General features: G+C 34.5%; 1 protein-coding gene across 1 annotated transcript in view; it reads left to right on the top strand.

The window, feature by feature from the left end:
* Window positions 1–25,773, top strand: part of MDGA2 (MAM domain containing glycosylphosphatidylinositol anchor 2) — an 863,714-nt gene that overhangs the window by 732,672 nt on the left and 105,269 nt on the right. The window contains exon 9 of the mRNA XM_032344142.1: window positions 427–696. Within this exon, the coding sequence (XP_032200033.1) occupies window positions 427–696 (270 nt within the window). The remainder of the gene's footprint in view (window positions 1–426; window positions 697–25,773) is intronic.

Here is a 25,773-nt window from a genome sequence, read left to right as displayed (position 1 = left end):
CTCAGAAGCCAAACTAAGAATAATTAGAATTCACCAACTTGAACCCATGGCTTTATCTGTTTCAAAGTCTTATGCTAGTTTGAAGATTCTTTGTTTTACAGCAAGAACATCAACTGGTTGCTGACTATATAAACCAAACATAGTCATAATATTTTGTTCTGGGAAGTAGCTAGAAAGGAAAAATGAACTCTGCTACTTTCACCTGCAAATGCTTTTTCAAAGCAATGAATTTCATTCACTGCCCACAGTCCGTAAATGATGTTTCCCATTTCCCATTCCAAGCTGAAGTTCCTGGTTTGTTCTCCACCCACCTCTAACTCCTTCCCTGTTGCTAGATGTGCTCTTAAAAATAGCTTCTCACAATAATAATAGCTCCTGGCTTATGACAAACCGCGTGTTTCATCTGTTTTAACATGTCTTCTACAGATCCTCCTGCTGTGGAGCCAGCATTCCTGGAGATCCGGCAAGGACAAGATCGAAGTATTACTATGAGCTGCCGGGTTCTGAGAGCGTATCCAATACGGGTACTGACCTATGAGTGGCGCTTAGGCAATAAATTATTACGGACGGGTCAGTTTGACTCTCAAGAGTACACAGAATACCCAGTGAAGAGTCTTTCCAATGAGAACTATGGGGTTTATAATTGTAGCATCATAAATGAAGCTGGAGCTGGGAGATGCAGCTTCCTTGTTACAGGTAAGATTCTAAATATTTCACCTTGTATATATTTTTGATGAAGGGATCTTAGGCTAAGTCAATATAATAAAAGTGTTTTTGCAAATCCATGGAACATACTGTGAGTAACGTGTCTACTATAGTTAGAGCTATTCATTTCTTTCAGAGGCAAATTTATTTTAACAGTTGCAGTTTATGTGCCTATGAAATTAGAAGTTTATGTGAATTCAAGATTTGGTGAAGAGGTTGGTTATTTTGAGTGTTTAATAAAGTGACAAATCTTAACCAGCTTTTTTAGATCAAATTGCAAATATTAATACATATTTTCTTCTGCAAGTCTAAAAGTGCTTGTTAACCAATACCTGCTTTGGTATTCTTAACAGTAGAAAGGGTATTTTTCTTCTTCCTATTTATTTACTACCTCTGTATGTGTGGTGGAACTCATTTTGTCCTTGGCTTACCTTTGGTTAACAAATATTTAAAGGAAAAGCAATAAAGTTGTATCTGGCATATATTAAATTAGAAAGAAGTATCAATCAATATGTTTTGATATCATCATATGAGAGTATATTAAAAGAAATATTAAGTCTGTATTAAATCTTAGGTAATTATATAAATTGTTTTATAATCTATATACTAAAGTAAATTTGTGTGATTTTTGAGCTCAGGTTTAGACATACATTAAAAAGATATATTCCTTTTCAGGATTATTTTGTTCTGGTAAAGTTAATTTTAATAGTTGGAATGTTCATGCTAGTAAAAGAAGAAACTGGACATTGTATATTATCTGAAAAGCAGTTGTAAATATTATGATTAAAGTGTTTCAGATTTAATTAAAACTTGTTCATTAGTAATACATATTTTTATTCATAAGTTCTTACTTGTAAGAAAATATTCTAAACATGAATCACCTTGAGATATTTTGGCTTCTTGAAATGTGATAGTAGGTAGATAAAATGTAATGGATGAACCAATATGAAGATGTCCCCTCCGCTGGATCTTACCATCTCTTGATTTTGCAATCCCTTTTTTTAGCATTCAGTCGGACTTAAAGATTTCTACTTTGATTCTTAAAGTGAACTAGTCAAACAAAACCGGAAGTCCCTAAGACCGTACTACTTGTTGTTTTCTACGTGTTGGTAGAAACAGTTGGCCTTTTCTTTTCTTTCTTTCTTTTTTCTTTTTAATTAACACCCAAAACAAAAATACTCCATAAAATTAACTACATCCCTTCCTTCAAACTTTTGGGACTTATATTCATTCTAATTTCTTTGTTATTCCTGACATTGTTTTCTAACTTTAGTTTAGGTCATGCTGCCTCTGTAAGATTTTTATTTGTTCTCTGTTATGTGACCCAAATCCTATTTTCTGAACTAGAAGACAAGCTAATTTCCATTCAAAATCCATGGGGTGTAGTAAGTAGATTTTGATAGCTCCAGAAAGGAATAAACCTGTTAGGGGTTGCCCCACAAAGGGAGAGGAAATAGCCCCATGAATTGATTTGTTTCTAGTGTGTATTTTTCTGTCTTCATGTCAGCCTCATCGTTTCAATATTTCCACATATAATCTAATATAGTTTTGAAGAAAAGAGAAAATAATTGTGTTCCAAGTATTGTATAATCCGGGAAAATATACATTTGACCCTTGAACAATACAGGAGTTTGGAGCATCAACCCCGCAGATAGTCAAAAGTTTTCATATAGCTTTTAACTCCCTCAAAACTTTACTAATAGCCTACTGTTGACCAGAAGGCTTACTGATGACATAGTCTTAACACATATTTTGCATGTTATATGTATTATATACCTTATTTCTACAATAAAGTAAGCTAGAGATGTTTTATAGACCATATTTTTATAATAAGCTAAGCTAGAGAAAAGAAAATGTTATTAAGAAAATCATAAGAGAAAATACATTTATAGTACTGTGCTGTAAAATAAAAACAAAAAATTAAAAAAAAAACAAAAACAAAAAACAGAAACCTCCATTTGTAAGTAGACCCATGAAGTTCAAATCTCTGTTGTTCAAGGGTTCATTGTTTGAAGAAATCAATGATTCCATAGAATCAGAGGTCTGGAAGAAACTTCAAAAACACATTTCTTCTATTAAAAACACATCACAGTTAGTAATCCTATGAATCTTCTGCAGTTCAAAACCCTTTAAAGCTATACTGAAGGGAACTAAGTAATAGGATATATTCAAGATGACATATATTCTTTATCCACAAAACAGAACTTTGAAGACAATTCTGTTTACTTCCTGACAGCCAAATTAAGAAAATTTTATTTTTTATTATTATAAATATTTTACCAAATTCAAGATCACTTTCCACTAGTCATGAATGTTATACAGTTACCCAGAAGTGAACTTGATCTCATTATGCATCAAAATGTACAGAATTGAACTAAAAGTCAGTGGCAGCCCTCACATTTATATTTACTTTATCTCCCAGGAAAGCTAAAAAATTCACACTTTTTTTCCCAGTTATAGCATGTGTGTGTGTGGGAGTATGGGGATAGGTGAGTGAGGTTGTGTTTACTGAGAAGTCAGGGTGTGAGAATATTTTTGTATAAAGGAAAAAGAAGGTAAGCAAAGATATTTTGGGAAGTGAATAGCCTAGCTTGTAGCGCACTGTCTGTGTAAGAAAATAGTAACTATAATACCACAAAATATGGTGTATTTTCATTTCTTTTATTTACTAATATTCTTATGGTAAAGATAAGCATAATTTTGTTTGTTTGTTTTATGGTTTAACTAAGCTTTGTGAACAATGGTAGGAACCCAAACACCATTTATTGCATTTTTCTATGGAGAGTATTTATAAGTTCCAGGAAGTATATATACAGAGTTATATAAAATTTAGACTTATAAACCATTTAAGAATTTGATCAATGGAGACAATTTTAGATTCTTTTAAATGAAACTTACTAAAGGAATGTTGTCTTCTTTAACAGGTAACAGTGGATATATGCTCTATAAGAATTTTTATTGCATAACTACAAAATATAATTGAACGTAAAACAACTTGTATATATTATCTCCTTACTGATGAAAGTTTTACAATCAGGAAAATATTTAACAATTATTTACTGTGTAACAACTATTGCTGGGCACTAGGGAGGATACTGAAAATAGAACAATAAATACTCTCTCCCAGAAATCTTTCACCATCATATATGTTTCTAAGTCTTATCAGTTTTATATCTGTTTGGTATTTTGAAGCTATCATTTTATTTTTACCCCTACTGTACTTGTAAAGCCTTATATTCTCTTATCTGGGATATTATAGTAACCTTTTATCTGATATCTGAGTATTCCTCCTCTTTTGCTTTCAATCCATACTGTCCATACTTTCATACTGTGGGACTTTATTTTCCTGGAAAGTGTGTCTTACTCTTAATGGAAAATGTTGATCTTCCTGGCCTCTAGGTGCCATATAAATTCATTGTCATGAGTTTTCAAACCACTCATTAATATCCCAAATAGAATATATAGAATCATCTCTTCTTCAATCCTAACAATTATTCCAAACTCTAGTCAAATTAGATCATGATGCCTGCCACCAAATCATTACATATTTTCAAAACTCTGCTTTTGTTCACATACGACTTTATTCTCAAATACTAGCCCTTTGTGTATTCTTCTACTAGATTATGGTGACCCTTGTGTATGACTTTACTAGGATCATTTTGGACCTTGCCCCTCAGCCAACTAGAGATGTGTAGATTGTAATAGTATGTTATAATTCACAAATTAATTATGTATGTTATTATTATTCAGGTATCCGAAAGTTTCAGTAAAACTCCAAGTAACCATAATTTGAGCAAGATAGAAAATTATTACGCTCCAGTTAAACCTTGAAGTTTCATTTTGGAAACTAACATAATGTCTCTTCCACAAAGTCTTCAGGGATTCAGGTTTCTTCCATCTTACTGCTCAGTCATCATCAATAGATGGCACACCTTATAGCCCTTTTGGCTACTGAAGTCCCAGCTTTACCTCTATATTTCATTGAATTACCTCTTTTTAAGGAAACTTCTTTAAAAAGTATTATTTTTTAGATACCTTTTCTGCTTGCATTTTGTTGGAGACAACTCAGTCCTATTGGTGCATCTGCAATAAAGGCTGTGGGGTACAGATTTTGTTCTAAGGTTATATCACACTTGTCCATACATATTTTAAATTGCCTTAATTGAAAATATTGCAATGAAATTAAATGGAGATTTTCAAGGAAAATCTAGGTTTCATCACTGTAACATTTAACACCATTACTGATAGGCAGCTTTTCAGGAACCATGGCCATTGGGGTCTTAGAATAATTTGAAAAACAAGAATAATATGTGTAATCAGAGACTTCATAAGATATTCTATTGATGAGCAATGGAATTGAGAGTATTGTGTTACTTACTGCTGACTAACCCACTACTACAAACTGAGCATCTTGAAACAGCATACATTTATAATCTCACTATTTCTGTGCCAGGAGTCTGGACATGGCTTAGCTAGATCCTCTGTTCTGGGTCTCACAAGGTTGTGATCAAAGTGTTGGCTGAATGTTCTTATCTGGAGGCTCATCTTCAGACAGAAAGTTGAATCATGTCCAAACTTATTAAGGTTATTGAAAGAATTAATTTCCTTATGGTTGCATGATAGAGGACCCAAGTATTTTACTCATTGTTGGCTGAGGCCACTTTCATGTCCTAGAAGATACCTACATGTCCTAGAGGTCACTCATAGTTCTTGATCATGTGGGCTTCCCATCATGGATGTCTACATCATCAGGCTAGCAAGAAGAATCTCTAGCTCAGCTCAGCTAAGATGGAATTCTTATATTGTAGCATAATTACTGAAGTGACATCCCATCAGTTTCTTCCCACTTTCATTAGGAAAGAATTACACACAAAGACATGAAAACCAGAGGTAGGAATCACTGGAAGTTAGTTTAGGGTCTCTCTGCCACAAATATCAGCATTTTCTGCCACAAGGAATATTTTTTTTTTTAAGAGCCTACATATAAAGGTAACTAACTGATTTATCTATGGCAATATTTAAAGAAATTCTTCAATTTAATATCTTTCAATAAACATGGAAAATAGGGTTTTACCAAGCAAAAATTTGCCTGTGATTGTTATTTTTACCTCTAGTTTGGAAATATTTGTACTAGGATTATGCATAGTTTTCCTTTTGATATATTACAATGTTCAGATTTATGTATTACTACTACTATTTTATCCATGTTCAGCAACAGCAGATCAGATACAGAACTAAAATTTGATTCTAGAAAACAAATAAAGCAAAGATGAGACAGTTTTGTGAAAGGGAGTACATGTTATCACTCAGTGAACACAAAGAAATTCAGGTTGACCGGGAGCTATAATGTTACCTGAGACAGGAGAAAATACTGTCGGATGACTCTAGCTTTGCTTAGTTTTAGAGAATGAAGAGAAGGAAATAACAACCAAATCAGATGTGACTCCAAATTAAAATATAAAAATATTTTATTCTTGTTTCCTAATGTCAGATTGAATTATATACCATCCAAATGAAAACATATTTTATTCTCTGGCAATGCATATGTTTGTTTTATTCAGCCAGATACTTAATTTCTTATGAATATCTAAAAATGAGCAACATAAGATTATGGATAAATCATTAACAACTATCAGAAGTAAGAGCAAATGAAATTGGAAAAATATCTAGTACAATTTCCTATGATAAGCTGGGGTACCTGCAAGGCTCAGTCACTTAAGTGTCTGACTTGGTTTTGGCTCAGGTCATGATCCCAGGGTCATGAGACCAAACCCCACCTCTGGCTTCTTGGTGCTAGTCTGCTTGAAATTTCTCTCCTCCTTCCCGCACCTCTCCTCCCCCTGCGCCCATGTGTGCTTACCCTTTGTCTCTCTGTATATATTTCTCTCTTAAATAAATAAATAAATCTTTTTAAAAAGTTCCTGTAATAACTCTAAAAGGCAAAAAACTTGCATGTAAAATCAATTATTTTTCAGGGCAGAATTTTATTAAATTTATTAAAGTTTTATTTATCATAATAGATAAACTAGTAGATCCCAATGTTTCTGCCAGATTATGAGATTTAGCTATTTTTTTAAAGAGCAGAAAATGCATCATATATTTTAACAACTCCTAATGTGTAGCATTCTACAGTGTGTAAATTGATTCCACTTATATCTTTTTCATCTCGAACAATTTTGCGAATTGTGTGAAAGCAATGGTATCACCCTCCTTTGACAGATTTGGCTGACAAAGGCTCAGGAAGCCAAAAATAAAATGTATGTCTTCTAATTGTAAATTCAAGCTCTTCTTGACACACCTCAGTGACTCTTTTATTAGTGTTGCTAAGGGAATTTTTTAATAATTAAGCTAGATAAAATGTAGGTGAGTCTATGATGAATCTGAAAAAGTAGAAATAAAAATGTGAATACTAATTAAGGAAGTCAACACCATCAGTAAGCAAAAATTGTACCAAAATTAGTCTAAGATCTAATTTACACAATATTTTAGACACATTTTATTTTTTTCCTCTAGTAAACACTTCAAGAGTAGTCTATATTTCACATTATATTTAAGGAAAAGCTTCAATTAAAATTTTTACTGTATTTGATGTAGAAGTTTGATGCTTTCTTAAATTTTCTCATTACTCATTTTCTTCATTATAAAATCATGTAATTCCTCCAATGAAAGATTCAAAGCCTATTGTTGGACCCAAAAATAAAACATGGCAACGTAACAGAGCAATTTAGGATAGATTTCATGCACTTACATTTCATTTATCATAGATAGTTTAAAATGTAGACAAACTAAAAAAGATGGGATTGGGAGGGAGACAAACCATAAGTGACTCTTAATCTCACAAAACAAACTGAGGGTTGCTGGGGGGAGGGGGTTTGGGAGAAGGGGGTGGGATTATGGACATTGGGGAGGGTATGTGCTTTGGTGAGTGCTGTGAAGTGTGTAAACCTGGTGATTCACAGACCTGTACCCCTGGGGATAAAAATATATGTTTATAAAAAATAAAAAATTAATTAAAAAAAAATGTAGACAAACTAAGAAAGCTGTGCTTCTCATCTGATGCACTAATTTCTGAATGACACATATCATTATTCACTATAACACACTATCTGGTCTAGTAGACCAAAGAGATAAAGTTCAAGCTAAATTTGTTTTGTTTTGTTTTGTTTTCTTTAGGGTGTAAAGAATTTGATAAGGATGGAAATTAACTGAATTTAGTAAAATTAAAGTAGATTTGAAAGAGTTAAACATCAAAGTCAGAAAATTTGGCCCTGGGTAAAAGAAGGAAAGCATAGCTGAGAGACAGACCTAGAGAGAGTAAGTTGATCACATCTTGGAATCAGAAAAGAAAGAGGTAAACATCTACATGCAATTAGAAGTGGGATATAAGACCCAAACTAGGGGTGACGAGCTATAGATTGAATTGTTTCCTTCAAAAATTCATATGTTGCATCTCCCCTTTCCCCATATATATATACACTGTCCCAGTGTGATAGTATTTGGAGATGAGGACTTTGGGAAATCAGTAGGTTTAGATGAGGTCATGAAGGTAGAGTCCTCATAATGGTATTACAGTACCTCCATAAGAAGAGATTCCAGAGACCTTGCTCCCTTGCTGTTTCATGCCATGTGCAAACACACTGAGAAGATGACCATCTATAAGTTAGGAAGAGAGCAATCACCAGGAACTGGCTGTGCTGGTGCCTTAATCTTGGACTACCATCCACCATAACTGTGAGAAAATAAATGGCTGGTTGTGTAAGCCATCTATGTTGTGGTATTTTGTTATGGGGTCCATGCAGGTAGTCCGTGCAGACAGCCTGCTGTAATCATAAATGCCATACTGTGTCAGAAATCACTGTATCAGATTATAGCCAGGAGCAAAGAAAATAAAGTCTCATGGTCTGCATGAAGATTTCTGGATAATATATTGTAAGTGTGACTGTCTTTCCTTATTGGTAACTATATAAAGATAGTTCTTCATTGCCTGACAGATGTTAACAATGTCTAACAGTTCAGCTGTGTGTAGGCCATGGAACTCACTGTGGCCATGGCTCCTTTATCTGTAGAATGGAATATCTGCTTCCCATAAAACATAATTTTAGGAGTACCAATTAAGTTAATCAGTGCAACAGTGAATTAAAAGCAAAATAGTATGATCATAACAAGTTTAACATACATGGATTTTTGGATTTAGCCATAGGTAAGCAAACTCTTACTGCTTTCTATCTTGGTAACATAACAATGACAATACCACCCAAAAAAGTGGGGGAGGAAGGATGACTGATTGCGGAAATATTGTCGGTAATCAATACACACCTGAGCTCCAGTCAAGAGACAGTTGAGTGATAAGACAATCAAGCTGGAGTAGAAGCCAGTGACATTTTGGAGCTAATCTGAGAGAAGACTTTGTATTTTAGGGGGGGAAGGTGTTATTTTTTTCTTCCTTCGTATATTATTTTAGATGGATTATTACCTGACATTATCATAGGGCAAAAAAGCAGACTCTCACTTGAAACACTAGAGGGAAAATTGAGAAAGAGAACTGGAGCCTGGCAGGGGTAGACAGTGTAGAATGGTGAAGTCAGCCAAGATGGCTGGCTTCTGCATTTCTTCTTTTCTTTCCCCTCTTTCCCTCCCCAGACCTTTTCAACAGAGGACTCCCCAGAGACAGTATCTGGAATTGAATTATTGGAAACTGGATATACTGGGGAGATAAATTCCCTGAGGAGGATCAGGACGGAAAGATAGAGAATTATGGGACTGATGCTGAAAGCAGAATCTCTCTGTCCTGAAGCACACCTCCACTCTCCCAGGAGGCACACAAACAAGCAACTAGGCTATTTCACCTTTATAGGTGATATCAGACAAAGTAGTTAGGGGACTTCTGTGGAAAAAAAAATGCAAAATCAAAAACAAAATTATTATGAAAGAAAAAAAAAACAATAATTCATTTTGCAATGATGAGAGTAATAAGAAACAATGCTGAATGCCAAAAATAAGTGTAAGAAAAAATGCTAAATACCACAAAACAACATCTTCAGAGAAAGCAGGGATGATATAAGAAATAGAAGGAAGCCAGCAGTGAAGAAAAACTACTTGGTTATTATGGATATAAAAAATGTAATTGTTAAAATAAATAAGTAAATGACTAGCCTAAATATCCAGAATAGACACAGTCAAAGAATAAGTAGGTTAGCTGGAATATCTGCTTTAAAAACCTTCCCAAAAAGCCGCAATAGATCATATGATAGTTGTCTTTCTCCAACTTGACTTATTTCGCTAAGCATGATACGCTCTAGTTCCATCCACGTTGTCGCAAATGGCAAGATTTCATTTCTTTTGATGGCTGCATAGTATTCCATTGTGTATATATACCACATCTTCTTGATCCATTCATCTGTTGATGGACATCTAGGTTCTTTCCATAGTTTGGCTATTGTGGACATTGCTGCTATAAACATTCGGGTGCACGTGCCCCTTCGGATCACTACGTTTATATCTTTAGGGTAAATACCCAGTAGTGCAATTGCTGGGTCATAGGGCAGTTCTATTTTCAACATTTTGAGGAACCTCCATGCTGTTTTCCAGAGTGGTTGCACCAGCTTGCATTCCCACCAACAGTGTAGGAGGGTTCCCCTTTCTCCGCATCCTTGCCAGCATCTATCATTTCCTGACTTGTTCATTTTAGCCATTCTGACTGGTGTGAGGTGATATCTCATTATCTCCCTGATATGAGGAGGTGGTGATGCAACATGGGGCCTTAAGTGGGTAGGAGAAGAATAAATGAAACAAGATGGGTTTGGGAGGGAGACAAACCATAAGTGACTCTTAATCTCACAAAAAAACTGAGGGTTGCTGGGCGGAGGGGGGTTGGGAGAGGGGGGTGGGGTTATGGACATTGGGGAGGGTATGTGCTTTGGTGAGTGCTGTGAAGTGTGTAAACCTGGCGATTCACAGACCCGTACCCCTGGGGATAAAAATATATTAAATGTTTATAAAAAATAAAAAAATATTTTAAAAAAAAGAATGAGATCAGCCCAGAGAACATGGCAAACTAAAACAAACAAACAAACAAACAAAAAAAAAAAAACAGCAATAGAGAATACAAATATAAAGTGAAATTTTAAGAGATGGGAGAAGAGAAGCAAAAGTATAAATAGAAGTCCTCCCCCCAGCACCTGGAGGAGTTCCTAGAACAGTGTATACTACTAATGAACACTTTGGAGGGAAGGAAGGAAGGAAGGAAGGAAGGAAGGAAGGAAGGAAAGACTGAATGAAATCATAGGAGAAGAAAAATATTTAAAGTTTAAAGTTCATATATGAATTTTCATCCAGGTTAAATTAAACACATTATTTAAATTAGACTTTAAAGTTTTGGGCCACTTTTTGACTCTGTTTATATGTTTTAGAATATTTGTCAGTTCTTTTCTTTATACTAATTTTCTTTCATTTCTAATTTAAGCAATATCATATACTTAGCCTTACAGTAACCATGTCTTTAAAATACACACACTATACAACCCATGTCTTTAAAAATTCCTACTTTTCTAAGATGAAGGATAATTAATATATAGTGTTATATTAGTTGCAGGTGTACAGTTAATGATTCAACAATTCTGTTCATTTCTCATTGCTCATCACAATTATTGCATTCTTAATATATTTCACTTATCCCCCTGCCCACCTCTTCTCTGGCAACTGCCAGTTTGTTCTGCATATTTAAGAGTCTGGTTTTTTGTTTATCCCTTTTTTTTGTTTAGTTTCTTAAATTCTACATATGAGGGAAATCATTTGGCATTTGTCTTTCTCTGACTTATTTCATTTATTTTATTTATTTTATTTCATTTATCCCCACTAGGTCCATCCATGTTGTTGCAGAGGTGACATTTTAATCTGTTTTATAGAAGATTGATATTGCCTTGTATATATATAACACATCTTTTAAGTCATTGAGCATTGTGATTTAGCTTTGCTAAACTCTTGAAAGTGACCTGGTAAAAATGAGTAGGATCAGCCTTTTTACTGTTTACTATAGTCTTTACCTGAGGATTGGGTTACAGAGGCAAGGTGAAACTATATGAGGCTTAGCATTTTCTATTTGGGTTTAGAGCAGAAAAGTGGTAGTAGAATTCAAGCAGTGCCAGAGGAAGCTAGGATTTCAGCAAAATAATATACACCTCCTTAAAAGTCCAGACATCCTGGTGAGATATCAGAAGGATTAAGCCTTAGGAAATAAGGGTCATGCTTGAGAAGGGCCTCGTCTAGATACTCCCTGGCAAAGTTGAACACCAAGCCCTGATAAGATTCCTGGGCAGGCAGAATTTAGAAGTCGAATCCCACCAAGTTAGAAGATTCTAACTTGGGAAACACTCTAGGTTCTCCACTGATCTCACCCCAATAAAATATAAAAAGGTAGCATACAAAAGTATCAGGTGGTTGGCAGGTAACTGAATTACGCAGTAGAATAAACACAACAGTCTTCAGAGGAAGAGAACATAGTCCAGTTATCTGTAATATTTAATGTTATATAGTATGTAATGTTATATTTATCACTAATAGTGTAGTAATAACAATTACAATTTATTACTATAATGCCCAATAAACAATAAAAATTATTGACATGTAAAGAAAATAGGAAAATGTTACTCTGAGTTAAGAATAACAGTGGTCTATTAAAAAGGAGCTCTGAGGTAGCCTAAATATTGGGTATAGCAAAAACTAGCTATTACTAATAATTTCAAAGTATTCAAGGAAAATATGTTCTAAGATTTAAAGATAAATGCTATATTTGTGAGCAAATGAATAAGAAATTTCAGCAGAGGAGGGAAAAAACCCTCTAATAAAGAACTAAATGCAAATTCTGCAACTAAAACTGTACAATAATTGAAACGAAAAAATTACCTGGATGGGCTTAACAGCATACTGGAAAAGTCAGAGGGGTCAGAGAAATCGAAGACAAATTGAAAGAGCTGATACAATCTGATAGAAAAAGAAATGAAGACTAAAGAAAAGAGATTAAGAACTTGGGGGGATGATATAAAATGGTTTAAAATGGATGTGATTGAAGTTCTAAAAAAAGAGGATGAGAATAGGACAAAAAAATAAATTCTTCAAAGCCACAGATCCAAGCATATCACGGTACAGAAAGCAAGAAAAATAAAGAGAAAACCACACCTAGGTACACGCTAATCGAACTGCAGAAAACCAGACAGAGAAAATTTTCAAAGCAGACAAAATAAAAAACGATACTCTGATGATATGCGTGGCAGTTACCTTGTCATTAGAAACAGTGTGGGCTGGAAGACAATGAAAAAACATCTCTAAATCTTCAAAATCTTTAAAATACTGTCAGTTTATAATTTTATACCTAGTGAAAACATACTTTAAAAATTAGCATCAACTATATTTTTCTGAACAATGAAAGCTAGAGAATTAGTAGTTAGCAAAACTGTACCACAAAATATGCCAAAGGATGCTCTTCCTAATAAAGGGAAAGGTTATCAGTGGATACCAGAATCTATAAAAAGAAATAGAGTCTTTCCTCCTGTTTCCTCTAGGAATTTTATGTCTTCAGACCTTACATTTAAATCTTTAATTCATTTTGAGTTCATTATGTATGGTGATAGACAAAGGTTCAATTTTCATTCTTCAGGATGTGGATATCCAGTTTTCTCAACACCATTTATTGAAGAGACTATCTTCTTATAATGTATTCTTGACAAAGATCAGTTGACACATGTGAGTGAGTTCATTTCTGGACTCTTAACACACACACTAAAACACCTGTACACATACTCACGGAAACATGCTCACACAAAGAAACTTTTGAAAGTGATGGGTGTTTATTACCTGGGTTGTGGTGATGGTAACACAAGGTATACTGTGTCCAAAATTACCAAACTGCATATATTAATCATGTGCAGTTTTTTTGTAGACCAATTATATCTCAGTAAAGCTGGGAAAAAATGAAATGAGGAGGATCAGATCCAGGAAATAAGTAGTTAAAGATAAAAGACTATGTTTCTTTTTTTCTTTTAATTTCCATAATAACCAGCCATACAAACAATGGTTAGAAAACTATAGCTTGGAGACCAGCCAACTGTTTTTTTGTAAATAAAGATTAATTGGAATATAGCCTTCCACACTTGTTCATACTGACTATGGCTACTTTCATGCTACAGTAGGAGAGGTGAGTGCATGGTGGTAACAACAATCCTATAGGTCATAAGCCTAAATGTATTTACACTCTAGCCCTTTAAGGAAAAGTCTGTCAATCCTTGATTTGAAGCAAAAGTAATCACATTATTAAATTAAGGTTTATAATATATTTAGAACTAAAATACCACAACAATAGCATAAATGATGGGAATAATTTGAATTATATGGTTATAAATTTATAACATTTGTGAAGTAAGAAGTGAATAGGGAACTCAGAGAATTATGAAATGTGAAATGTGATATATAAGTGGTGTAATTTTTTAATTACATCTGTAAACTGAATCTATAAACTGAATTAATAAGTTAAAGTTGCACAGTCTTAGTCATACGGAAACTTCTAAAATGTTTTTTTAAAAAGGATACATCAAAGGAATTAAAATGTACTTGATTTTACTCAAAATATTATAGGAAAAGAGCAATATGTGAACAATAGAAATATCGAAAGGACAAATAAAATGAAGAGTAGGATTGTAGATTTTAACCCAATGATACCAATAATTACATTAAATGTAAATGAATTTAACACTCCAGTTAGTTATCAGAAATCACAGGACGGGATTTAAAAAAAAAAAAGTTATTTATAAGATCTATCCTGCTGTCCACAAGAAGCACAGGTTACATACAAAGACACAAAGAAGCGGAAAGGGAAAGAATGGTGGAACACAACAAGCAACATGCAAACAGCAGACAAGAAAGCTTGTATTGTATTATTATCAGACAAAGTAGACTTAAAGACATAGAAAAGTTGTGAGTTAAAGAAGGACATTTAAAAATCATAAAAGAGGAATTTACAGAAAGATGTAACAGTTCTAAATATGTGTTTGTGTCTAATAATAGAGCTGCAAAATTAATAAATACAAAAGTGCCAGGAGAAATAGACTGTTCCATAATTACAGCTGAAGATTTTAACATCTATTTATGAATAAGTGATGGACTATGTACCCAGAAAAATCACTGATGTTTTAGAAGATCTGAGCTATATTATCAAGAAAATTAAACTAATTAACATTTATAGGTCATTATACCCTCAGTTGTAAACCATACATTATTTCATGTGCACAGGGAATGAGTACTAAGCTATATAATATGCTGACTAAACATTTTCCTTCCAAGATTGGGAGTCAGACAAAAATACTCTTGGGGCAGCTGGGTGGCTCAGTTGGTAAAGCATCTGCCTTCAGCTCAGGTCTTTGATTCCAGGGTCCTGGGATTGAGCTCCATGTTGGGCTCCCTGCTCAGCGCAAAGTCTGCTTCTCCCTCTCCCTCTGCCCCTATCCGACTCCTTGTGCTTACTCTCTCTCTCTTTCTCTCAAATAAATAAAATCTTTAAAAAAAATACTCTTATCCTCCACAAATATTACACTGCAGGTCTCTACCACTGCATTAACACAAGAAAAGTAAATAAAATGCATAAAAACCAGAAAAGAAGTAGTAAAAATAATTTTATTCTCAAATCACATGGCTATTTTTGTGGATAATCCTACTTAAATTAATAAGATAATTTAGTGATAGCATAGGTTGCAAAATCAGTCATATTTCTGTATAAAAATAAAGTGTAAAATCAATCATTTTTGTATAATAGCTATAAGAATTTGAAATGAAAATGGGGAAAACACCATTTCTGATGACATCAAAATATGAATGTTTAATAAAATATGCACAAGATATACGTTGAAAAAAAGAAAAATTCCCAGTGAACTGAAACAAGACCTAAGGAAATGGAGAAATACACTACATTCATGGAATGGAAGAATCAATATTATTTTGATGCTTATTGATCAAATTTGATCCAAATTGATCTATATATTCAATGCAATCCCAACAAAATTCCCAGCATTTTCTTTTTTTGGTCTTTTTTTTTTTTTTTGTAGAAATTGAAAATCTCACTCTAGTTTTTAGTTGGAAAACCAAGGTCCAACAATAGTTAGATCTCTTTTGGGGAAAAAGAATAAAGTTAGAGGTCTCACAGTACATGATTTCAAGGCTTACTGTAAAATCACAATTATCAAGATAGTGTGGGTTTTGTATAAACACAAGGAAGGATTAATCAGACAAGACAGAGAGTGAAGAAATAGGCTTCAGTGGTTGCATATATGATACATGTAAGGTCAACTGAGCTTTTCAAAATCACTGGCATAACCCATTGCAGAATTGATAGTTTTCTGGCTAAATTGTGCTGGAACTGGATATCCATATTGGAAAAAATAAGTCATAAACAATACCTTACATTGTCCACAAGATTACTTTAAGGTAGACTGTAGATGTGAACATAGGAAACTAAAACTGTAGAATTCTAGAAGAAAACATAGAAGAAAATCTATGCAAATTTGGGATTGGCAAAGATTTCTTAGAAAATAAACAAATAAAGGCACCAGTCATTAAAGAATAATACATCAGAGGTCATTAAAACTTTCTGCTCTTCAAAAGATGTCATTAGGAAATCAAAAGGCAAGGCACAGGCTAGAAGAAATGATGTGACAAAAGATTTGTATTCAGAGTATATAAGTAATTCTTAAAACTCAATAATAAAACAAATAGTCCAATTAAAAATTAACAAAAAGAAAACTTGAATGGACACTGCACAAAGGAGCATATAGTTGACCAATAACTGTACAAAAACTGGTTGCTATCATTAGTTACCAGGGAAATGAAATTTAAACCACAATGAGATAATACTACACACACATTATAATGGCTAAAGTTAGAAGGACTAACAATACCAAGTGTTGATGAGGTAGTAGAGTAACTGAAATTATCACACACTGCTTCTGGGAATGTCAAATGAGATGACTTTTTTGAAAATAGTTCATCTGCCTCTCAAATTTAAACATGCATTTATCAAATAATCTGGCAATTCAATTCCTAGATGACTACCCAACAGAAATGAAGGCATGCCTATATAAAAATTATGCACAAACTTAATTTTAAAAAAAGAAAACTTAAAGATTTTATTTATCTATCATCTATCTATCTATCTATCTATCTATCTATCTAAGAAAGAGAGGAAGAGCATGACCAGGAAACGGGGAGAGGGAGAAGCAGACTGACTCCCCGTTGAGCAGGGAGCCTGATTTGGGCCTTGATCCCAGGACCCTGGGACCACAACCTGAACCAGAGGCAGACAACTAACCAACTGAGCCACCTAGACACCCCTATGCACAAATTTTAATAGCAGCTATACTTGTAATTGCCTCTAACTAGAAACAATTCAAATACCACCTACAAGTGAATGGATAGACAACTTGCAATCTACTCATGGAATGGAATTATACTCAGTCATAAAAATGGAAAAATAGTTAAAAATTACTGGTAAACACAATATAGGGATGGATGGATGGATTTCAAAAACTCACTCAATATGTTTCTGTCAGAACCTGACACAAAAAGTGCATTATTTATGATTCCATTTATACAAATTTCCTAAATAGGCAAAATTACCTTTAGTAAGAGAAACTAGGTTCTTGTTTGGCTGAGACAGAGTAGAAATGATTAATTACAAAGGGGCAGGAGGTAACTTACTGCAGTGATGGAAATTTCCTATATCTTGACTGGGATGGTGATTACCTAGTAATAACATATTTTTCCAAACTCATCAAAATCTCTACTTAAAATGTGTGCATTTTATTTTATGTAACTTATACTTCAGTTAAGTGTTACCAAATAAATAAGTGGTATTTACCAACTAAGGTAGGGTGTACCTAGGATGTACTTTATAACATTAAGGTGCTTGTTCTATTTAATGTTTTTATGGATACAATTTTCCTAATCCATATCATGTTAATATATTTAAGGTCATTTAAAAAAAAAAACTGATTGTATTTCAAAAATCCTTTGTTCCTTTTCCCTCCACTAACCTTTAAATTACTCTTCTTTAGATGGAGACACTGAACTGGTTATCTTCACAGATTTCCCCTCCCCATGATAACCACTATCATCTTTTCTCAGTTATGTCCCTTACTTTAAGAGATAGCGGCTGTTACATTAAGAATACAGAACGACCTAATATGTTGGTAACAAAGGTCATACATAAAAGTTAGGTGAGAGTGGTATAAATCAGATTTTTAGATTTGTGAAGGGTTAAAGCAAAACTGTGACTGTTGGGTAGAATGAAGGGAAGACAGAGATAACCTAACAACGTTAGCCTGTCAGATTCCAAAACTACTTCTCACAGATTCCTGATATTATTTCAGTAAGGCATTAGATCAAGTTTGCAGAGGGTAAGAAACAGTCTGAAATCACAGATAGCTTCCCCTGAGAGATAAGAATTCTCATAATTTCAGTAACTAGAAAAGAATAAAACAAAGAAGCCCAAATGTAGAAATGACACATATGTATATGAATGTTATTTGTTTAGTATTTCTATCCCTAAGAAAATAATAGGCCCTTAAAAAAGGATCTCTTTAGTTCTTAGTACGGTTGGATTTTTCAGGAGCTATTGGGTGGTAATAAAACCAATCTTTGGAAGAAACAAAGGGCTTTTTAGTTCAATGGAATCAAAGCCAATTCCCAAATTTCCAAGTGTCTATTTAAGCACCTGGCCTCTGTTTATCACCCTGAAGGGATGATTAATGGATGAGAACAGTGCAAAACTTGTTCCAAAGTCATGCCAAAAACCAGACTGAAAGTGGTCAGGAGAGAGATTCCACAGATGATGGCTCACCACCTGATCCATCGTCTTTTTTCAAGAGAGATTCTATGACAGAGCCTTAAATTGAAAAAGTCAGTAGAGGTTTTCTTTTTACAAATTCTTTTCAGGTTTTAGACCTGAGGATAAAACCAAAATCTTACGGTTTTACATTACTTAAGTAAGAATAACTTAAGAAAGCCCCTTCTTTCATCATTCTTATGAACTTTGTCTATTTTAAAAGAACTCCAATATGGCAGTTGCTAGAAGCTTCAGAATCTGACCATAGGGAGATACCCGCTTTGCAGTCAGATCCAGAGCAGTGCCTCTTAGCAATATGGTAAGAACAGTTATTTGTGTTAGAATCTTTTTTGTGTGTGTGTGTGCTAGGAGTCATATTCACAGATCTTTTAGTTATTCTTAGAGAGGCATGGTAATTCAGTTTCAATAACCAGTTTCCTTTATTCACATATAAATCCACTTTATTAATTCAAGTTATATGTTTTGGAGAAAATAAATGTTCCTAGAAGATAAACAGCGTACCTCCTGGGCTCCTCTCCAACTCTCTTGAACACCTTTTGCTCCCTGCCTAAATGATATTCAGCACATTCATATTCAGCAATGGACCACCCACATGTGCAGCAACAGCACTTGCCAAGAAGTTAATGTGGTCTATAAGTACGCCATTGAACATTCAGCTGTCTCAGCCTGAGAGCCACTGGGTCAATTCATCCATCTGTGCCCCTTCTGTGCACACGCCCCAACCAATGGTCCTTTAAAAGAACTCAAGGCTTTGAGATATTTGACACCATTAAGTTTTTAAGGAATGTATAGCTTTAGGAAGGAATGGACACATTTATTTGCAGCTTATTATATATTCATTATTCCTGAGCTAAATATTTAATAAAATACAGGTAGCTCTCAATTCTAGAGATTGCATCAGTCCTTATCTTTATGAAGCCCTGAGTTGAGAATACTCTCAGATAACAATATATCATGGCAAATATGGTTGAGTATCAGGGGTAAATTGTAGCTTCACTTTCTGTACTCACAGTGGATGGAGTAGGAAAGCAGGGATACTTTTGAGATTAGTGGAAGTGACATCTTACCAGGAAATCCACCAGCTTGTACAGTATTTGTGTATGAACTAGGGTAAAAGTCCCCTTTATCGAACAGACTGGCTTCTATGTCACTGCAGAAGCAGTTGCAAAAGGAATAGAGCCTGAATTTTAGCCCCTTCACCCTGTCAGCCTGACACACTTGGTTGTGAGCGACCATTTCCAGGGCCATAGGATGCTGGAACAAGAAAGGGACTTTGGATCGCATGAATTCAGAACGTAGCTCTGTTGCTGAATAGTTGCTTCCTATAGGACAAGCTGTTTAAGAACTCTAATCTTCACTTTAATCTTTTGTAAAAATGATAAGAATATTTTCATCCTGCAGGGAATTGTGCATTTTTAAAAATATAATGTGTGCAAGTTGATTAGCATAGTGAGTGACAAACAGTGAAACCTAGCAAGAGAAATGCCTCATAAACTCTTATTTTTATCTAGGAGAGATCAAGCATCAATTCTTCCTTAACCCAAGAAAGAACAGTTTTATTCTCTAGATTAAGCTTTTTTCTAACACTTTAGAAGCTATGATTGGAATATTTTCTGTGACTAGGTAGAAGAACACTAGAAGCACGTGTATGAAGTTACAAGTAGGAAGAGAGGTCATTTATCCAGAAGTATTTGTGTTATATAAAGAGAATAAAAAAAAAAAAAACCCTCAGGGTCTGAAATTACAAGACTGAACAAAAATAAATTGATCCCTAGTATCACAGCATCCGTGGGATTTTTTTCCCTTTTAGTCATACTTCATTGCAAATTTTGTACATTGGTATTTGCTTCACATGCTTTCAGTTACATAATTCTGATTCTTGTAAAATTTCCCCACAGTGTACACAATCTTCAGGGAACTGGAAGCTGGAATAAGAAAGGAATGGCACAAAGCCTGAAGTGATTGGGTTTTGTATTATATGTAAAAAGTCTTTTAGGGATTTCCAGAAAAAGCAAGGGAAAAGTTTGGAACATTATAAAAATATGGGTTTAGTATATAAACAGAAATTTTTGGCTTTTCCATATATTGGCTTATAGATGTTCTTCTTGCATTTTGAAGATAAATGCCCTTCTTGTATTGAAGGGGAATGTAGATAGCATTTCTGTCTCTTTTCTGGACTACATAAGAATAAGCAATTGATTTTCTAAATAAATTGTTGCTAGATACTTCACTAATTTGACTCTCCCGCCGGACTTCTTAGGTGTAGGATGACAGGATGAGCCAAGGAAATAAAACTGGTTAGAGAACAAGGGTACAGTCAGTACAAAATAGGAAGTTTGTGTTTATCCTGGATATTGGACACCATGCACATTTAATCATGCACATTTTCTATTTCTAAATCTGCTTTCATGTTGTTAAATTTAATGATGCCTAAGTAATTTCTTCAACATTCTCAGTTATATTCCTGCTCCCTATGCCACCATACATAGTAACTCTTCTAGAATTAGTTCATTCGTAGGCATCATTGTAATATATGAAAGAAGTGGTATAACTCTTTTTTTTTAAGATTTATTTATTTATTTGACAGAGAGAGATTACAAGTAGGCAGAGAGGCAGGCAGAGAGAGGGAGGAGGAAGCAGGCTCCCTGCTGAGCCTAGAGCCCGATGCGGGACTCGATCCCAGGACCCTGAGATCATGACCTGAGCCGAAGGCAGCAGCTTAACCCACTGAGCCACCCAGGCGCCCAGAAGTGGTATAACTCTTGAAGGGATAGTCTAAAGGCCTTTACTACCCAAAAAAAAAAAAAAAAAGGCAGCACAGAATCAACCCCTGCATCCATTATTGTGGCCCAACCAAATGTAGCACTCCAGATACCTCCTTGACCTTGTGTTTCTCTCACCCACTGACAATTGACATGTACTATGTATCAATGAAATTTTTTTAATGTAAAAAAAAAAAAAAGCAAAAATAGTTTTATATTCTCTCTGTCTTAGGAATATTTTGTGCAATGTTTCTAAAAAGAGAGATTTCTAACAATTTCATTTTATCCTACTGTTCTTAAAATAATATACATTGAAGAAGGTAGCAATCAGATTCTCTGTTTGAAGGCCAGCTTTCTTTGTGTATTTAGGTGAATGATGTAACCTCTTTTCCTTCTCACCAAATGTTTGGATCTTTTTGAGGGATGATCTGCAAACCAGGCGAGGAGAGTAGTCTGCATTAGTTAAGTAATTATGATGTTCATATTAACTTTCAGATTTGCAGCTCAAGCCAAGTAATATCCCTTTGCATATTTGCCCTTCTCAGACTCAGTGAAGACTAAAATAAGTTAATATTTGTGAAAGTACTTTGCAAACTGTAAATTCCTGTATAAATTTGAGAAAAATTTTTGTCCCTTAAGATTTTTCTTGCTCCAAGAGTCCTTGGTTGTAGTGGTAAATTATAGTAGAATAACTTTTAAGCCCCAGATGTATAATTTTCATAGGTGTCTCAAATACTGGAGAGGGTGGTGGGTATGCTGTATGGTATACAGAAGTAGTAAGTGAAGTACAGAGCCTTTTCTCTTTTCTCTTCATACATGTCTTTCCTCTACCAATAATCAGCCATCTTTATTTTGGGAGGACCTCTCCATGTTATTTTTCTTTAGAACATGTATTTTGTTTTTGTTTTTGTTTGTTTTATTTTGTTTAGCTTGATTTTTATTTACTTATATGAGAGAGAGAAAGAGAGAGAAAGCGAGAGAGCATGAGCCCGGGGAGCGGCAGAGACAGAGGGAGAAGCAGGCTTCCTGCTGAGCAAGGTGCCCAATGCAAGACTTGATCCTAGGACTTTGTTATCATGACCTGAGCCAAAAGCAGATGCTTAACCAACTGAGCCACCCAGATGACCCAAACATGTGGTTTTTATACATACAACATTTACTTAGATATTTCCTTGTAAAATAGCAGTGGATATATATTTCATTTCCAAACTTTCTTTGCCCCCTTAGCAATTTCCTATTTATGTGCCAGATGCGAAAGCTAATTGTTTCATCAAATCCAAGTCATCTTTTAAAATGTTTGGACCAGACCCTAATCGAAACCTATTCAGAAAAAAATAATCATATTATTCATATTTTGCATAATTTCTAGCAAAGTACATTCAGAGTTTTAGAGTTAAAGCAGTTATTCATTTAAGTTGAAATGTTATCTGGTAAATACATATATTTATTTTATATTACCCTAGACAGTATATATTTGGTGTGTAAGCCAATAACTACTTTGTATAAATATTTTGTTTTCTAGGTCAGAGGTGATTCAATTGTGTTGAAATATAGATTCATTAAAGTTTAAAGAAAGTAAATGGGCATTCATTTATTTTTTTTTTAAGATTTTATTTATTTATTTGACAGACAGAGATCACAAGTAGGCAGAGAGGCAGGCAGAGAGAGAGGAGGAAGCAGGCTCCCTGCCAAGGAGAGAGCCCGATGTGGGGCTCGATCCCAGGACCCCGGGATCATGACCTGAGCGGAAGGCAGAGGCTTTAACCCACAGAGCCACCCAGGTGCCCCAATGGGCATTCATTTAAATTTGTCTAATCGAGTTTTAAAATTGCTTCAGTTTCCTATGGTTCTACCATTACTACTTACTTTCTTTTTTTCTTTTCGTTCTTTTTTTTTTTTTTGTGGGAGGGAATATGGTAAAAAAATTAATATTTATTTAAATCTATTTCCCCAGTGCTATAACTATTTTATACAGACTATATAAAATCTGTAAATAGAATAAATTGCGTATGTAGATCCACTTGAATCTCCAGAGATAGCTTTCTAACCCAGCTAACTTCATAAAATAATTACTGGTTTTGAGAACCAAAAAACCTAATTGAAAGTGTCCTTGGCAGTAACTAAATGGATCTATTATTAGTAATCTTTGCTGATTATACCATGTTTGTTAATTTTTTATCATTTTAATAAAGAATTTTGACTTTGTATGGCAGATCCCTGCCCAAATGAAATTATGAACTCCTCTGAGAAGAGACTTAAATTGGGGGAAGATTTGGGGTGCCTGGGTGGCTCAGTGGGTTAAAGCCTCTGCCTTCAGCTCAGGTCATGATCTCGGGGTCCTGGGATCAAGCTCCACATCTGGCTCTCTGCTAGCAGGGAGCCTGCTTCCCCCTCTCTCTCTGCCTGCCTCTCTGCCTACATGTGATCTGTCTCTGCCAAAGAAATAAATAAAATATTTAAAAAAGGGATGCCTGGGTGGCTCAGTTAGTTAAGCAGCTGCCTTCGGCTCAGGTCATGATCCCAGCGTCCTGGGATCGAGTCCCACATTGGGCTCCTTGCTCGGCAGGGAGCCCACTTCTCCCTCTGTCTCTGCCTGCCATTCTGTCTGCCTGTGCTTGCTCTCGCTCCCTCTCTCTCTCTGACAAATAAATTTAAAAATCTTAAAAAAAAAAATCTTAAAAAAAAATTGGGGGAAGATTTTTACAATGGAAAGCATATCACATTAAATACTGATGTGGATATGTGTGGCTTGAGCATTTAGTGGATCTGTAAAACAGACCCTTTTTTGCAAGAAGTAATTACCCAACCATACTACTTTTGAAAACCCTACCTGGTTGCCTGTTTCAGTATGAGTGATTTCTTTCCTAATAACCAATCACAGGATTCTTAGTAAATTGTCATCTTTGCCTCCAATCATCATTTTCATTTAGCAAACATCCCTGGAAGCCATTTTCTTGGGCTGTCATTTTAATGGCCTCTGCCTTCCTAGAGATTAAGAAGAAGGCTAAATTATTAATACTTGAAGATGATTTTAGAAGAATTTATAAAATCAGGTCTTTTATTCATTCCACCTTACAGATATTGAAGTAAAAATACTTAAGACAATTTGAACTCATTATAGTTAAGTAATTTTCTAGTATATGTGCTGCCAAAGCGAGCACTATAGTTAAGTAATTTTCTAAGTTGGTATTTCTATAAACACACTTCCTCTATATATTTAATCATTCAAAATCTATCTGTAAAGGAAAATTTAATTATATGGTAAAATATTATATTCAAATGAACTTACATTATTGAAGCAAACTATTAAAAAACTACATTAAGGGATGCCTTGGTGGCTCAATCAGTTAAGTGTCTGCCTTAGGCTCAGGTCATGGTCCCAGGCCCAGGATCAAGTCCCACATGGGGCTCAGTGGGGAGCCTGCTTCTCCCTCTGCCTGCCCCTCCCCCTGCTTCCTGCTTGTGTACTCTTTCTTTCTCTCTGACAAATAAATAAATTAAATCTTAAAATTAAAAAAAAAAACCCACTAAGTTAAAAGTTTGCACATAAGTCTAAGCATTTTCCTTCACTGGCTTTTTTAATTATGAAAAGAACATTGGAATCTACATAATTTAAGTTACTTAATAACTATTGTACTTTATGCTAATATATTTTAATAAAGGACATGAATTGTATGAAGTTATTTCATGAGCATATCCTGAGAATCCTACTATATGGTGGGGGGGTGGGCAAATTAAGTGATGGGGAGCATCAGATACAGGTTTCCAGTTATGGAATAATTAAGTCACAGGGACACAAGGCACAGCATAGGGAATACAGTCAACAGTGTTGTAATAGGGTTGTATGGTGACAGAAGGGTTGCTGTAGTTGTGGTGAGAATAGCATAATGTATATACTTGTGCAATTGCTACATTGTACTCCTGAAACTAGTATAACATTGTATGCCAACTGCACTTCAATAAAAGACTACTCATTACTTCAAATCTAAAAAATATTACAGAAAAAATAATGTCATAACAATGACTGATCATTTGAAATGCATTGACTGTCTCTAAACAGGAAGACAAAGTATGGATAAACATTGCTCTGTCTCAAGTACAAAGGCTTTTCAGTTAAATGATTTGCTTGGGTTATAAATTGTTACATGTCTCACAATTTTTTTTTTACACACTTTAAACAAATCATTAAGTGAGAGATGTTGTCACTGACTTCACAGCTGTATAATTTAGTTGTTACGTTTTTGTCCCCCCAACCCCCTGCACACATATTGACAAGTTATCACTGTTGAAAAATCTCTTGACATTCAGTTATTGCTACTGTAACATTCACTTTAATTCTAAGATAAATTGTTCTTTATCAGATACAATAGTTTCTTTTGTCAATATTACTTAGATATTTTCCTTTTTTTTTTCATTCCCTCT

The sequence above is a fragment of the Mustela erminea genome, chromosome 5 (genome assembly GCF_009829155.1).
Source record: "Mustela erminea isolate mMusErm1 chromosome 5, mMusErm1.Pri, whole genome shotgun sequence".
In the NCBI taxonomy this organism is placed as follows: domain Eukaryota; kingdom Metazoa; phylum Chordata; class Mammalia; order Carnivora; family Mustelidae; genus Mustela; species Mustela erminea.
The sequence above is the reverse complement of the archived record's forward strand: the minus strand, read 5'-3'. Positions and strand labels throughout refer to the sequence as shown.